Below are 16,451 nucleotides of genomic sequence, written 5' to 3'. Positions count from 1 at the left end.
AATGGATCACAGGGTCAATGAGCCATAGAATGAAACTAGGAACTAGAAGAAATCTTTCCTTCTTCATAAATGATCTCTGGTATTTCACCGCAGCAATGGAGAGCCAAGTGACTCAGCAGTGGTGCAGCTAGTTACAGGGAAGATAATCAGGACTGTGTTCCAGAACCATATGGAACTGCTGGGCAGGCAGTTGGATTTATGAGCCTAGCACTGAGGAAGGACACTAAGGAATTATGGCTTGGGTCATCTCATAAGGTTTATGGCCACAGGACTCGAGCATATTACCCTATGAGTGTTAGATGGAAAAGAGGCCAGGACTGACAGGTCCAATGTTAATCTATCAGGAAAATGAGAAGAATCTGGAATGGAGTCAGTGCAGGGGCTATCTGTGTAGGCTAAGGAAGGAAAAGGAGGCCCTGGAACCACCAAGGAGAGTATTTCAAGGAATACAGGGTAAAACCTAGTTGAGATGTAGCCACCAAAGTTGGGTAACATTTTAATTCACATATCACTTTGATTTCTAAAACACTTTCTTGTCTGGTCTAGTACGCTACTTAAATTTTGAAAATTAAGATGATCTAATAGCTCTGTTGTATCTCAACCATGCTTGTGCCCTTTGGAAACCAATAGTATTCACTCTTGGTACAAAAAAATTTAAATGAAAATAAAGCCTTGAAGCAAAGGCAGTGCATCAACTTTTCACTACCCAATGCCTCATGTGTGAAGAAAATGAAGTAGGAAGCAAAGCCATCGCTATGACATCTTCAATACACACACACACACACACACACACACACACACACACACACATACATTTACAACTGTGTTTCTTTCTTTCTTTGGTTCTTTTTTCCCCCATTTCCCCTTATATTCTTAAACACTAAGTTACACAGTTAAAAAGGCACTTCTTCTGCCCTACCCTGAAAATGTTTGGCAAAATATCTTTTTAACACCTTTATGACAGTTCAAGGCCACCTTAGCAATTCCTGGCTGTTGTACTTTCTCTCCCTCCTTTACTTCCCCATTTTATTTTGCTATTCTACATGACACATTTTCCAGCTGACAAGGACTGACGTGTGAGTTTTCCAGTAGCTCCAAGAACCACTATGTCACTACCTCTCCCCTAGAAATTTCTAAGACAAGGAAAAAAAAATGTTGGAAAGAATCCAGAGTTAGCCACACCTCAACAAACTTGTCTTTCTCAATGATTACCAGGAAAATTTTCCATCTTTCCTTCCACATCTTAAATGATAAATATTTGAACATGGTTATAGATAATGAATATTGATTCAGATAAAATACAGATTTTCATTTCCCCAGTACATGTGAACAAAGATGTAAACCATGGCGTGGGTAATTTAACACTGAGTTAAATACTTAAATTGAAGTATTTAAGCTGTTTAAGAATAGCTTAGTGGTAGAGTACTTTGTTAGAGTGTGTAAAGCCCTGTTTAAGTCCTTAGTGTTGCAAAAAGAAGAAAGTTGGAGAAGATTCTATGAAATATGTTTTTGTCACGTGTATGTTGATATTTACACCCCCTCCCCCACTAAGGGACCCATTTCAGTAGTGCTTAGAAAATTCCAAGTGCAAATCTCTCAGAAACTAACATTGAGCACAATTAGCTATAAAGAGTCATAAAGCATGCATGTGTCATGGAAAGTACCTCACAAAGAGGGCCAGAAGGTCTGGGATCAAATTACTGATCTCAGGTAGAAAGCTCTATGGCCTAGTTGTCTACCCTGTATGATTTAAACCATAAAATAATCCAAAAAATGTGAATCATAGAATAATAATAAAAACTCCTACCTCATCTAGTCCATACAAGTGTATGAAAACTAAGCTAGATTGTATGTATATATGCTTTGCCAGCAGTGAAGTGGTTTACAAATGTGGAGCATGCTGTGTTTTCTTTGCACATGTGTGTGCCTGTATGCATTTGCAGGTGAACACACACACTGTACTGTGTTAAATATTTAAATCCACAGTGAATTCATTAATCTCATCTTTTCATCTCTTTAGGAACGATAATCCACTCTTAACTGCTGAATCCCATGCTGCGTCTTGACTCCGTTCATTAGCACCTTGGAAAAGAGTTGGCAGGGCATTTAAAATTTAAATTCAGCCTTGTGGTTTCCTCTTAGCATTTCTGGTTAATGACATCTGGGGAGATGGAAGGGTCTGGCTAAATTTAGTGTGATTGATCAGTAAATTTTACTGAACTAGGAAAACAGTCTTCATCATTTATTCAAAAAGAAAGAAATTCCATTAAACCCAAAGCTTCCATTGTTCCGGAGTATAAAACTTTCACATACTGAATATGTTATCTGTAACAATGAAACTTGCCATTTTAGGTAAACTATAACAATTCTATACTTCCTTGCTTTAGCTTTCTGTATCTTTTATCTATATTTTACACTTCCTATCCAAGCCCTGTATTTGAAGCAATGTACATAGGAGAATGTGAAATCTTTAAAAAAATATTTCCAGGTTATTAAATTTTGTGTTTTTATCATTAGTGAATTATTTTGGGCTGCTCTGAAGACAGGGCTGGACAAGACTGCACTAACTTCAGATTCACACTTACTTGCCCGTTAGGAGTTCATATACTAGAATTCCTAGGGACCAGAAGTCCACACTGAAGTCATGTCCTTTGTTGAGAATGACCTCAGGGGCCACATACTCTGGAGTCCCACAGAATGTCCAGGTTTTCTGCCCAGAGCCGATCTTCTTGGCGAATCCAAAGTCAACCTGGGACAGGATGTCAAATAAAACTTAAGATGTTATAAAACATATGCATTCTGCTTTTAAGTTTTCTGTTAACTCTATGAGTTTTCATAGAACCCAAACTTTCCTTCAAAACACACACACACACACACACACACACACACACACACACACACATCAGATATTTCTTTCTATGTCATATTTCATCACATGTCAACCAAGTTGATCAGAGAAGATTTCATCACATATATTTCATTACCCTTGAAGACAATTCAAATTCATTCTTATGCTCCCAGCAAACAAGTCTAAAGTACATTTTGATTTGCTGGCTTATCTAATGGCTTAAATAGAGAAGCAGGGAATGATAGAAACATGTGCCTTGCCCGGTGCGGTGGTGCATGCCTGTAGTCCCAGCTACTCGGGAGGCTGAGACAGGATCGCTTGAGTCCAGGAGTTCTGGGCTGTAGTACGCTATGCTGATCAGGTGTCCGCACTAAATTCGGCATCAATATGGTGACCTCCCGGGAGCGGGGGACCACCAGGTTGCCTAAGGAGGGGTGAACCGGCCCAGGTCGGAAACGGAGCAGGTCAAAACTCCCGTGCTGATCAGAAACATGTGCCTTTAAAATTCCACCAGGGATTAAAATAATAGCAAGGTTGTGAGTTTGGGAAAGAGTCTATTACTAAGAAGGGATGCTAAAACCTCTGCCTAGTCCCAAAGATAAACTGTTTACAATGTGTACCTTTTGTCTATTTCAGCAGACCAAAGAAAAGTGAGCAGCATCTTTTCTGAAATTTCTCTGAGCTCCAAACACTTCTGGTCCCCATTAGCAAGATGGATGGCAGATAGTACCAGCATTAACTGACTTATTCTGAAAATGCAGGGTCAGCACCCACTCCGACTTAGATTTTGTCTATGCTTATCATATTCAGTTCACTATGAGAAGCTGAGTGCTGGGAAAACTTATGCATGCACAGTTAACACAACATTCCATGATACACAACAGGGGAAAAATAACCTCAAAGTGAAAAGAAAAAAGAGCTAACATCTAGAACATTAGTGAGATTGGGCTGGGAGGGTGTGGGTGCCATCAGGAGGTGACACCTGAGGTTGTCCCTGACTAGGGGTTAGGAACTCTTCCTTGATAGGGAGTCAGTGCTCCCTTCCTTGCCTTTTGGAATGTATCTCTCACTTCTTCAAACATTTACCCAATGAACTCTGGAGAAGAGACAAAAAAAGGAGGCCAGAGCTTCAGCAGCCTCTCACTGAATGGTGCAGTGTGCCTAACTGAAAACCAGTCCTACAGAACAACAGCTGACTTCCTTGCATGGGGGGGGGGGGGGGGGGGGGGGGGGGGGGGGGGGGAGCATGTACCCATTCATCTCTAATATGCACTGATTACATCTTAACTTTTTCTACTTCCCTCAGGTAACAGGCATAGAAATTATTTCTGGGCTCACCATGCCCATTTTAAAGGCTTGATTGTATGTGCATAATTTCAATAACATGGCAATAATCTATGCTTAAAAGTGAAGAGCGGCCGGGTGAAGATGGCACATGCCTTTAATCTTAGCACTAGGGAGGCAGAGGCAGGCAGGTCTCTGTGAGTTCAAAGCCAGCCTGGTCTACAGAGAGAGATCCAGGACAGGCACCAAAACTACACAGAGAAACCCTGTCTCCAAAAACCAAAAACCAAAAACCAAAACAAAAACAAAAAACAAATCAACAACAGCAAAAAAATGGAGAGTTAACATCAGAATCAGCCCTCACTTCAAAAAGTGGGGGCCAGAAACTAAGACATCTAACTCCTGTGTTTGTTCAAAAGTTCATGTTTAAAGCTTTTGTTTTTCCTTAAAGAAGTCTCTTAGAAACTACCCGCCCCCTTTCTGAAAAATCCAACACTCCTTCATGATAAAGGTCTTGGAGAGATCAGGAATACAGGGAACATACTTAAACATAATAAAGGCAATCTACAGCAAGCTAACAGCCAACAGCAAAATAAATGGAGAGAAACTCAAAGCAATACCACTAAAATCAGGAACAAGGCAAAGCTGTCTGCTCTCCCCATACTTACTCAATATAGTACTTGAAGTTCTAGCTAGAGCAATAAGACAACATAAGGAGATCAAGGGGATACAAATTGGAAAGGAAGAAGTCAAGCTCTCCCTATTTGCAGATGACATGATAGTATAGATAAGTGACCCCAAAAATTCAACTAAGGAACTGATACAGCTTATAAACACCTTCAATAGGATACAAGGTTAACTAAAAAAATAAGATGTACATCACCCTTTACAACTTTTTCATACTTACCACATAGTAGCAAAGATTTCTTTATTGAAAAAAGGGAATTCAAATAACTTAATTCAAAGTGAGTTTTTCCTGTTTGCCTTCAACTACACAGCATGACTCACAAAGATTACATCTGAGAGATGTCTGGGAATATTATAAAATTAAACTCTGTAACCAGCTGAGATGAGAACATCTACATAATCCTCAGAGAAAGAAACAATAATGAAAGCCCTAGCTAATTTTATAAAAACTGAAACTTAAGAGGTGAAAACACAGCACTTATAGCTGCAATTGTATAAATGCATATACAGAAACATTGCATTTTGTTGGTTTATAATAGCTTCTAGACTGTTTTTTTAATTGCAGTTAATTCCCCGTTTAAGAATTGCTAGAAGTTCATTGGCTATTTAGGAGAGCTATTTTAATTTTTAGAATAATATATTTTAATTTGAATTGCTGGTATGCTCTTGCAATATATGCATTTTGGCTCAATGAGGTGGTAATAATTATATTAACATTCCAAGATTTACAAAATTGTATCACTTTCTTTCTCTACTTGAATCAAGCCAAGTTTGATGTAATACATTTGGCCAGGATAAGCTGGCATTCAGAGCAACCCAAAATTCTCACTAATATACTTCTAGGTCAAGTTCTGTGCATTTTCTACAAGAAGCAAGCTCCCACACCCCATCTCAGCACCACAGCTACACCAAGGAGCCTTTCTTCTTCTCCTTTAGATGGCAGAAAGGTAAGCTCCTCTTCATTTTATTCCATTACACTCAGTGAAGATCATCCCATAGCCAGTAGTAGGACATACACAAAGCTCTAGTTCTCAAGGAGCTTCTATCAAAAAGAAGAGAAAAATAGTGAGCCTGGAAATGGATCATGATAATGATGTGATGTCACATGATGAGACATGCTGTGGAGAAACACACAGAAGATTTAGGTGCAGAGAGCAAGATGAATTGCACTTGAAATAAGGTGACCAGAAGAACATACTTCAATAAGGTAGCATTTGAGCAGATTTAAACAGAACGAAATGAGAGAGAGTTTTGTAAATCCAAGGAAGAGGGTCCTTCCAGGAGAAAGAAACAGCACAGAGGCCTAAGAAGCCAACACTGATAGTCAGTTCAAGACCTGCCAAGGTCAATGTGACTGGGCCATGGTACATGGAGGCAAGCAGGGCAGAGAGGACATGCAGATCCAACATGGGTTGTAAACCACCAAAAGCCCTTTGGAAGAAAGAGCATGATGATTCATGTCCTCAAGGGATCATAGGGAGAAGAAAGCTGACACCCTCTCCATTTATTTCCAAATTCTGCTTGAAAAACCAGACTTTGGGGATCTCTAGAAAAGCTATTCACAGATTTTTTTTAATGGTCTGCATTAAATTTCCACTACTAAGGGTGGCTTCCATAGAGCTGAGAGCTTTCAAACATATTTCTAGTGGCTGAAATAAACTAGAAGGATTTGAGATACTGCCAAACCTGGAGCAGTGATTGCATCATTCAGAAACAGAAAAATCAGCACATGGCTTCTTAAAGCTGCATCCAGCAGCAATGATCTCTCTTGTTTTTTTCCTCAGAAGTGTCTCTCTGGGGTAGCAAATTTCTCAGATGGTGGTTCATTCACATAAGAAATGGGCACAAAGTGACCAGTCTAATCAAGGCAGGTGACTCATGGAGACATAAGACTCCAAAAAAGTATTTGTGTGGCATTTTTAGGACACCTTCTTTACCTCAGGCTAGATGAGGGGAAATGGAGTCTCTGTCTTTTTGCCAACTCCCACAGTTTATGAACATCCTTCCCTAGTGGACAGCAATGGAGCTTTTCTTGGAGTGGCAGCGGGAGAGACAGAGAAAGGAACAAAGGAATCTCTTATGAAACAGCCCTTTCTAGATAGGGCGGAGGGATTCACCGAAAACTCAGAGTACTGAGCTGGGCAAGACAAAAGGAAGAATATTATCTACAAACGCAAACTAGGAAAATCTTTGTGGGTTCATCTCCCAGCTCGGTCTCCTTGAAGCCTTCCCTGAATCACAAAACTTATTTCTCTCTCCTTCTAGGTTCTTTACCACCATTTATACCTCATGGTCACATGCCTTTGGGTAGCAATTTCTGGATCACTAAACCTAGCTCATTGAGAAGCATCCTCATATATCCATTTTGTTGTCAACTGTGCTTGGAATATGGTGGGTGTTCAATTTGTGCTTGTTATAGTGGGGGGGGAAAGGTGATTAACTGTTAAGGTCAGTTTAAATAAGATATATTGTGGTCAGAAAAGTCACCATGCATACTTGCATGCTGTAAGACTCCATCCACCATTCAAAGGTAAGTCTCTTGCAACACATAAATTGAGGCAGAAGATATTTAAAGCAGAAACAGCCTCATGTGGTAGGCATAATGATGGCTGGACAATTTCAACTCTCACCTAGTAAGTTAGCTAGTAATGCTGCATCTGTAGAAAATGGTTGAGGCCAGTGATTATTTTCATATTTTACATTAGGAAATTCTTGATACATAAAAAGTGTGACACAAATACATGAGAAGCAGAAGGTCCCAGTGCCCTACCAGCTCAGTCACTAGAAGAGAGGGACGTTCCATCCTATGTGTTCTTGCATGTGGCCAAGTGACCACCCACACTCTAATGCACACATTTATCAATCCATGTTCCCATTCATTTCTAACCTTGCCACATACCCGCTCTAGCAAATATAACACAGCTTCTAGTTTTTTATCTTTAGATCAATCTCATACTGATTTTTGGCAACTCAAACCCATGATGGTGAATTTACCGAACAATGAAGTCTACTTACGCTGCTGCTGCATTGTAACACAAATGAATTAACATGCTTTTTACTATCTGTGCAGATAAAACCACTACAGTTCCAACCCCCCTGCCTCTGCTGGTGAGTAGTTGAGCTATAATCAGCTCACATCACTGAGGAGACATTTTTTTTTTTTCTACCTGGGTTTCCTTATTTGGCCTCATAAATGCCTTGGCTATTCTGAGTGCTTGGGTATTCTAGCACAAATTCCTAGCATCAGCTTGGCAAACATCAGAAACAGCTCTGGTGGAAATGTCATTAGAAGCATATCGGGACAGTAGATCAATTTATAAGGTACTGGTTCCTCGAGGATGAGGAGCTTCCTGTTTTCAAACATGACGTGTCTGTCTGAGCTGGGATATGTAACACAAGATACTACAAAAATAGATTCAAGAAGATATCCAAGTTTTAACTGTCCATTAATTAATTCTTACTCACATGATGGATTTCCATGGGATATAAGTGACTTTGAAATAGTGAATCAGGGGCACGGGCATCAAATGTGATGGCTCTGCCAGCTCTAATTGTCTGTGTTTGTTGACAACAAGCCAGAAAGAGTACAGAGACCCACTTCAAAAACATTTATAAGCCAGGTTTGTGAGTGGATGAACAGCTTTGCTTATTTCATGAGCTACAGCTATGTCACTTGGTCACAATGACTCAGAAAGAAGACTAAGTTGTCTACCTCTGCCTAGCAAAGGAAATGAGCTACATCCTCCATTATTTTAGATCTTTTAATACCATTCTATAAAACTTTGCAAGTTTCTCAGTAAAGCTGTTAAACACTTTCTTATACTTGGCCCTAGATACATTATATTTTCACATTTTGTAAATAGCATTTGTGTTCCTATTTACTCTGGTTTTGATTACCTTAGAATATACTATGTATCAAGACTCTTACTTCCTGCAACTACACGGAAAATTCTCCATTTAACTGTAAAGTCTGGTTTTATAAAGTTTGGATTTTTATACAATGAATCATCCCATCTGGTAAGTTCTGTTGTTACTTTTCTGGGGTTTTTTGTTTGTTTGTTTGTTTGTTTGTTTTTTGTTTTTCGAGACAGGATTTCTCTGTGTAACTTTGTGCCTTCCCTGGAACTCGCTTGGTAGACCAGGCTGGCCTCTAACTCACAAAGATCTGCCTGCCTCTGCCTCCCGAGTGCTGGGATTAAAGGTGTGCGCCACCACCGCCCGGCACTGTTGTTACTTTTCAATGCGTCTTTTAAATATACTGACATCTTTCTGAATTAGGTAGAACATACAGTAAAATAATGAATAGAAGTGTGCACAGTAATGCTCTTAAATGTTTTTATTTTTTTTTTTGCATATGACATACTTTGATTATATCTTTTCCACTCCCTCAACTCTTCCTAGATCCTCCCTACCTCCCTACTCATTCAACTTCATTCTTATTCTCATTTTCTCTCTGTCTCTCTCTTTCAAAAAAAAAAAAAGACAAAGTAAAAAGAAAGAAAGAAGACAACAAAGATGAAAACAAAACAAAACAAAATCAAAATCACACGCAAATATGTCTGTTTTGAGTTGGCCAAATGTTCTTGGCACAGGGCTCTGACATGTGCCTGATTGACCCTGTGGTATTCCATCAGAGAAAACTGATTCCCCCTTTCCCAGGGGGTGTCAACTGCAGAGGACTTCTAGGTTAGGGGTGGGGTTTTGTGTCCACTCCCCCTTTTCAGTGCCAGGACTTTGTCTGTTTTGAACCTGTGTAGTTCCTGTGTGTTCTGCCACAGTTTCTGTGAGTTCACACATTATAAGTTTTTAAGATTTTTAAGGCAATACTTATTTTAATGCTTTATCAATTTATATGTTTCCTCCAGTTTATGTTAGGTACCTTTTACTTGATTAAAAAATGAATTCTTTTCTTTCTAGTTTTCTAAGAGACCTTTAACATTTATCAATGGAAAAATCTACTAATGTAGTCTGCTTTTGTGGAAGCTTTTGAGTTCATTATAAAATTGTTTCTATCTTAATTTGCTGAGTATGTTTTTTTAATTTTAAGCCTTTATTTTCTTGCAGTGAAACTGAAAGGAATGATACCAAGTTTCCTCATCTACTTCCTGTTCCTTCCATGCTCAGCCTCCCTCACTATTACCATCCATATCAAAGCAGGACTTTTTTTTTTTTTTTTTTTGCAACTGATAAACCCCTATTTTTAGCACAATTTTTTTTTTTTTTTTAATTCAGAGCTGACACCGAACCTATGGCCTTGCGCTTGCTAGGCAAGCACTCTACCACTGAGCTAAATCCGCAACCCCTGTAACACAAATCTTAACAGGTCTTATTAATAAAAGCAAACCTGAAACCAGGTTTGGGGTGAATGCTGGAAGATCAGAGAAGCAGAACAGGCCACAGCTAACCTCACCTCGCCAACTTCTCAGCCAATCCTGTTTCTTCAAACTGGAAGCCTCTGAGTCCTCATCCAGCATGAATCTCAGCTGAACTGCTGCTCAAAATCCTAAAAGCTTAACGAGCTCTACTTCCTGGTTTTCAAGCCTTATGCCATTTCCTGCCATCACTTCCTGGCATTAAAGGCATGAGTCACCATGCCTGGCTGTTTCCAGTGTGGCTTTGAACTCAAAGAGATCCAGGTAGATCTCTGCCTCTGGAATGCTAAGATTAAAGGCGTGTGCTACCACTGCCTAACATCTATGTTTAATATTGTGGCTGTTCTGTTCTCTGACCCCAGATAAGTTTACTAGGGGGCACAATATTTTGGGGAATACAATTATCACCACACCTATTGACCCATTCTCATCCCAAATGTCCCTCCTTTACATTAGGGCTCACAACTGATATACAATAGGCTTGGAAAAATATACAATTCCATGTTTCTATTGTTGTATGCAATACAGAGTAGTTTTACTGCCCTAAAACTAGCTCTGCTGATGCCTCTTCTGCATCCTGCATCTTTTTTGTTTGTGTTTGTTTGTTTTTCGAGACAGGGTTTCTCTGTGTAGCTTTGTGCCTTTCCTGGAACTCACTCTGTAGCCCAGGCTGGCCTTGAACTCACAGAGATTCACCTGCCTCTGCCTCCCATGTGCGGGTATTAAAGGCATGCGCCACCACTGCCCGGCTGCATCCTGCATCTTAACAATTAATGTTTTCACTGCCTCCAAGGAGTTTTTCCTTTAACAAAATGTTTTATAGTTTAAATAATGCAGCATGCAGCATTCTCTAGAATGGCTTTATTTTGTTTACCAACAGCATTTCAAGTTTCCAGCATGCCCTTTCATGATTTTTTTTTTCTAACTACAAACTTTTATCAATTTTATTTATCAAATTTTATTTATTATTTATTGTTATTTTTATTTATCATTTTATTTGTTTATTTATTTTTCTATTATCAGCTTGATAGAGTATAAATTCTTATCTTAATAGTGAAATGTTTCACTGAGGCTTGCCCAGTAATTGAGTAAAACCAAAACTTACTATAAGCCACAGTCATCCTAGGGTCCCCCCTGCTACATATATAGCCTCCATGGTTCTGTGGGTTGCATTCTGATTGTTCTTTGCTTTATATCTAGAATCCACTTATGAGTGAGTACATACCATGTTTGTCCTTCTGGGTTTAGGTTACCTCACTCAGGATGATTTTTTTCTAGTTCTATCCATTTGCCTGCAAGTTTCATGCTGTCATTGTTTTTCTCTGCTGAGTAGTACTGTGTATATATACCACATTTTCTTAATTCATTCTTCAGTTGACGGGCATCTAGGTTGTTTCCAGGTTCTGGCTATTACAAATAGTGCTGCTATGAACATAGCTGAGCATGTATCTTTGCGGTATGATTGAGCATTCCTTGGGTATATGACCAAGAGTGGTATGGCTAGGTCTTGAGGTAATTTGATTCCCAATTTTCTGAGAAACTGACATACTGATTTCCATAGTTGTTAGGGGCCAAGATTTCAGGAACCAAACATGAACCATGGAAAGTAGTAGCTAAGCCAGAGAATAAGCCATAAGCCCACTGCCCTTCCCCGGAGCAGTAATACCTGTTTACTAACCAGAGGTCCCCAAGATAAGAACATTCCACAGTCAGGTGCTATGGCAACTGAATGTAAAGAGTATTCCATGGTCAGGTAGCCTAGCAACAGAACAAATGGCCCCTAACCAGTGACCTTATCAAACATCTTGCAGTTGCACGACCTGCACGTCTTCCACGTCCCTTCCCCTTCCCTCCTTCCTGCCCCTTCCCCTCTTATGCTATATAAGCCATGTGGAGAGAAATAAAGATTGGCAGCTTGATCAGAATCTTGTCTTGCTGTCCGTCTCTTGTGTCCCCTGTCTCTCATTTGCTCCCACAGGTGGGTTGCCCCCGTTGAAACCCTGCTGGCCGGGGCACACAGTGGTTGTACAAGTTTGCATTCCCACCAACAGTGGAGGAGTGTTCCCTTTGCTCCACATCCTCTCCAACATTGACTGTCATTAGTGTTTTTACAGCCTTTACAATAGCCATAAATAGGGGTTGGGGATTTAGCTCAGTGGTAGAGTGCTTGCCTAGCAAGTGCAAGGACCAGGGTTCGATCCTCAGCTCAAAAAAAAAAAAAAACAATAGCCATAAATAATATAAAATACATAGGAGTAACACTAACTAAACAAATAAAGGACCTTTTTGATAAGAACTTTAAATCTCTAAAGAAAGAAATTGAAGAAGATATCAGAAAATTGAAGGATCTCCCATGCTCATGGAAGGTAGGACTAACAGTATAATGGCAATCTTACCAAAAGCAATCTACAGATTCAATGCAATCCCCATCAAAATCCCAACATAATTCTTCACAGACTTGGAAAGAAAAATACTCAACTTCATATAGAAAAACAAAAGACTCAGGATAGCTAAAAGAATCTTGTATGATAAAGCAACCTCCAGAGGCATCACCAGCCCTGACCTCAGAGCTCTTCTATACAGCTACAGTAATAAAAACAGGTTGGTACTGGTATAAAAACTGACATACAGACCAATGGAATTGAATTGAAGACCCTGACATTAATCCACACACATATGAACATCTGATTTTTGACAAAGAAGCCAAAACTATCCAATGGAAAAAAGAAAGTATCTTCAACAAATGATGCTGGCATAACTGGATGTCAATATGTAAAAGATTACAAATAGATACATATCTGTTACCATGCACAAAATTCAAGTCCAAGCGGATCAAAGACCTCAACATAAATCTAGTTACACTAAACTTAATAGAAGAGAAAGTAGGAAGTACTCTTGAACACATTGGCACCAGAGATCACGTCCTAAATATAACACCAACAGCACAGACACTGAGCACAACAATTAATAAATGGGACCTCTTGAAACTGAGAAGGTTTTTCAGGGCAAAAGACATGGTCAATAAGACAAAAAGATGGCCTACAGAATGTGAAAAGATCTTCACTAACCCCACATTTGACAGACGACTGATCTCCACAGTATATAAAGAACTCAAGAAACTAGACATCAAAATACTGAACAATCCAATTAAAAAATGGGCTGAAGAGCTAAACAGAGAATTCACAAAAGAAGAATCACAAATGGTTGAAAGACATTTAAAGAATTGCCCTTTCATGATTTGAGAACTCACTTATTTTTAGCGCTCAATAATTTTCCATTACCTGCATTGACCACAGTTTATCCATAGTTTACCTCTGTGATAAACACATAAACTCATTGAATGACATCTTGGTTGCTCCCAAGATTCAGCAATTATGGTAAAGCTATAAACATTTATGTCCAAGTCTTTAAGTGGTCATAGTTTCCAGCTTGTTACAGTAAGTACAAAGAATATAATTGCTCAATTGGTCAATGTATGCTTACTTTGTTAAGAAACTAACACACTGTCTTCCAAAATAGCCTCGCCATTTGCATTATCCCAGTACTGAATGAGAATTCCCAATACCCCAAATTCTTCAGCACTTGGTGTTGTACATGTTCCAGACTTTAACCACTTTAACATGCATGTGGTGGTGGAAAGCTGTTTTAGTGTTTAACCCCCCAACAAGCTATGATTTTGTCTCATATGTCTCCTTCCCATCTGAAATTTTCTATGGTAAACCATCCATAGGTGTCATTAGCCTATCTTTAATCAAGTTGTTTATTATTTTGCTTTAAATATTTTGTACTTTTTTTACAATGGTCTCTTACCAAATATATCTCTTAGAAATGTTTTTCTCTGGACTTTGGCTTGTCTTTAACAGATCAGTTCCTTTTCATTTCAGTGAAGTCTAGTTTGTCAATTATTTCTCCCATATGTACCTTAAAAGTCATCACCATTCTCAAGGTCATCCAGGTGTCCCCTACATTATTTTCTAGGAGTCTTATGAGTTAGTATTTAATATTTATGCCTGTGATTGATTTTGACCTAATTTTGTGCAGGGTGTAAGTTCTCCGTGTGGGTTACTTGTTGTAGATGTTGTTACTCCAGTACTAGGTTCTAGTTTTTCTTGGTTGGTTGGTTGGTTGGTTGGTTGGTTGGTTGGTTGTTTTTAAGACTATCTTTGTCTGGCAGATCACCTTTGATCCTTTATCAAATATGAACTTATTTACATTTTCTTCCTGTGTGACACTTGAAAGAATATCTTTCAGAGAATTTGCCCATTTCATTTAAGCTATTGACAGAGTTACTTTATCAGCATCTTAGTATTACAAAGCATGTAATAATATCTCCTCCTACATTTGTAATACTGAGATTTGTCAGTTTTATTGATCATTTCAAAGCATCAGTGTTTGAACTGATTAATTTTCTCTATGGATTTCCTGTTTTCAATTGTAATGATTCCTACACTGGTATATATTTTTGATCCTTCTCCTTTTTTAATATGGGTATTCAATGCTTTATGTTTCTCTATAAACACAGCTTTAGGAAATATTACACAAATCATGATACATTGGGTTTACTTTTATTTTAGTCAAAATATTTAAAAATTAAAAATTAATCAACCCATTGTGGGATTTAGTGTTGTCAACTTGACAGAATTTAGAATCACCTGGGATATGGGCCTCTGAGCAGACAAGGTAGGACAGTCCTTCAAAATTCCCTGTTTCTCAGAAATGTCTGTCAGATATTCTAGGCCTGTAGACTAAAGTTGGGGGCCCTAATGTTACAGAAGAACCTAGGGTCACTGTCCAGTTAGCCAGAAGTACCTGTCATTAGGTAACATTTCACCCTTCTGGGGTCTTTGACAGAGTTAAACATTAGATAGTCATAGTTAAAGTTTTCCTTAGTTATGATAAAAGGTAAATCAGGTATAAAACTTTAAAGTCATAAAGATATGATAAATAATATTTTCTCTAAATTTTCCAAATACAAATAGACTGGATATTGCAATTGTAGTTCTCAATAACTGTTTTGTTGAATATAATTTTACTAGGTTAAAGTTAAAACCTTCCTTTTAATTAGACAAAAAGGGAGAAATGTGGAATATTCCTTTACACTGTGTGAATATATGTGCTGTGATTGGTTTAATAAAGAAGCTGACTAGCCAATAGCTGCACAGTATAAGGTTAGGGGGAAGAGCCAGACAGAGAATTTTGGGAGGAAGAAGGGCAGAGTCAGAGGAATAGTGAGCAATAAAGAGAGAAGCAAGATAGGTAGACCATACTGAGAAAAGATACAAAGCCAGGCATAGATAAAAATATGGGTTAACTGAAAATGTAAGAGTTAACTAGTAACAAGCCTAAGCTATTGGTCAAGCATTTATAATTAATATTAAGCCTCTGTGTAGTTACTTGGGAGGGGTTATGGACAGAAATTTCCACCTACACAGTGAGATTTCCTTAAACTTTCAATAGCACAATACATTTCAAAAGTAGTTTGATGTAGTTATCCATTAGAACCAGACAAGGGTTTCTTAGCACTACTGCCTCCATCTGCTTTCCTTGGCTTGGAAAGTGAAGCAAGATTTAAGAAATTACAGCATGGTCAGGAGAGAGCCATGTGAAACTATTCATGAACCTTTGTTTCTTCCATCTGCACCCAGGGTGTTTCCTGGTGAAGACAACCTGAGCCCAGGTAGAATCTGATTCAGAACAAATCAATGTACCAAACCAAACAAAATGAAAGCCTATTTTACCCATGACTGAAGAGGAAGAACAGAAGGAGGTCTTCATTGTCCACCATAGACATAATTTCTGTAATTACCCACAATGGGCACACTCTTATGACCCTCTAAAATACACAGCCCCAAACCTAAGTTTTTCTATTACTTAGAAAATTTCTCCCCAGAATTTCTGTTTTATTTTACTAATGAAAAATTTTTCCTTACTTGCCTTCATTGGATGTCTAACTTCCCATGAACATTTCAGGGAAGTTTCATACATACATACATACAAGGCCAAGGTCATCTTTACAAGGACTTTGTGATTCCTGACATACTGCAACCAGGTACCCCCACCATTCCCATCCCTTTTGACCATCCCAGGAGCCCTCAGTTGAAGTAGTTCTACAGGGCTTCCTGCCAACAGCCCAAACTCTAAATTTTTCTCTGCTGAAGCTTGCTTAATGGCCCAGTATCTGCTAAAATTTTGCTCATGTGCTTTTTACACCTTTTGGGAACAATATTCCACAAGTCTATTAGATCAAGTTTATTAACTGT

The 16,451-nt window shown here is 38.7% G+C and overlaps 1 protein-coding gene across 1 annotated transcript in view; it reads right to left on the bottom strand.

Annotated features, from left to right (window-relative positions):
* The window catches only part of Prkg2 (protein kinase cGMP-dependent 2), a 104,231-nt gene that overhangs the window by 16,554 nt on the left and 71,226 nt on the right, over positions 1-16,451 (bottom strand). Inside the window, exon 15 of the mRNA XM_036201717.1 lies at positions 2,586-2,749. Within this exon, the coding sequence (XP_036057610.1) occupies positions 2,586-2,749 (164 nt within the window). The remainder of the gene's footprint in view (positions 1-2,585; positions 2,750-16,451) is intronic.

The sequence above is a fragment of the Onychomys torridus genome, chromosome 10, assembly GCF_903995425.1.
Source record: "Onychomys torridus chromosome 10, mOncTor1.1, whole genome shotgun sequence".
In the NCBI taxonomy this organism is placed as follows: domain Eukaryota; kingdom Metazoa; phylum Chordata; class Mammalia; order Rodentia; family Cricetidae; genus Onychomys; species Onychomys torridus.
The sequence above is the reverse complement of the archived record's forward strand: the minus strand, read 5'-3'. Positions and strand labels throughout refer to the sequence as shown.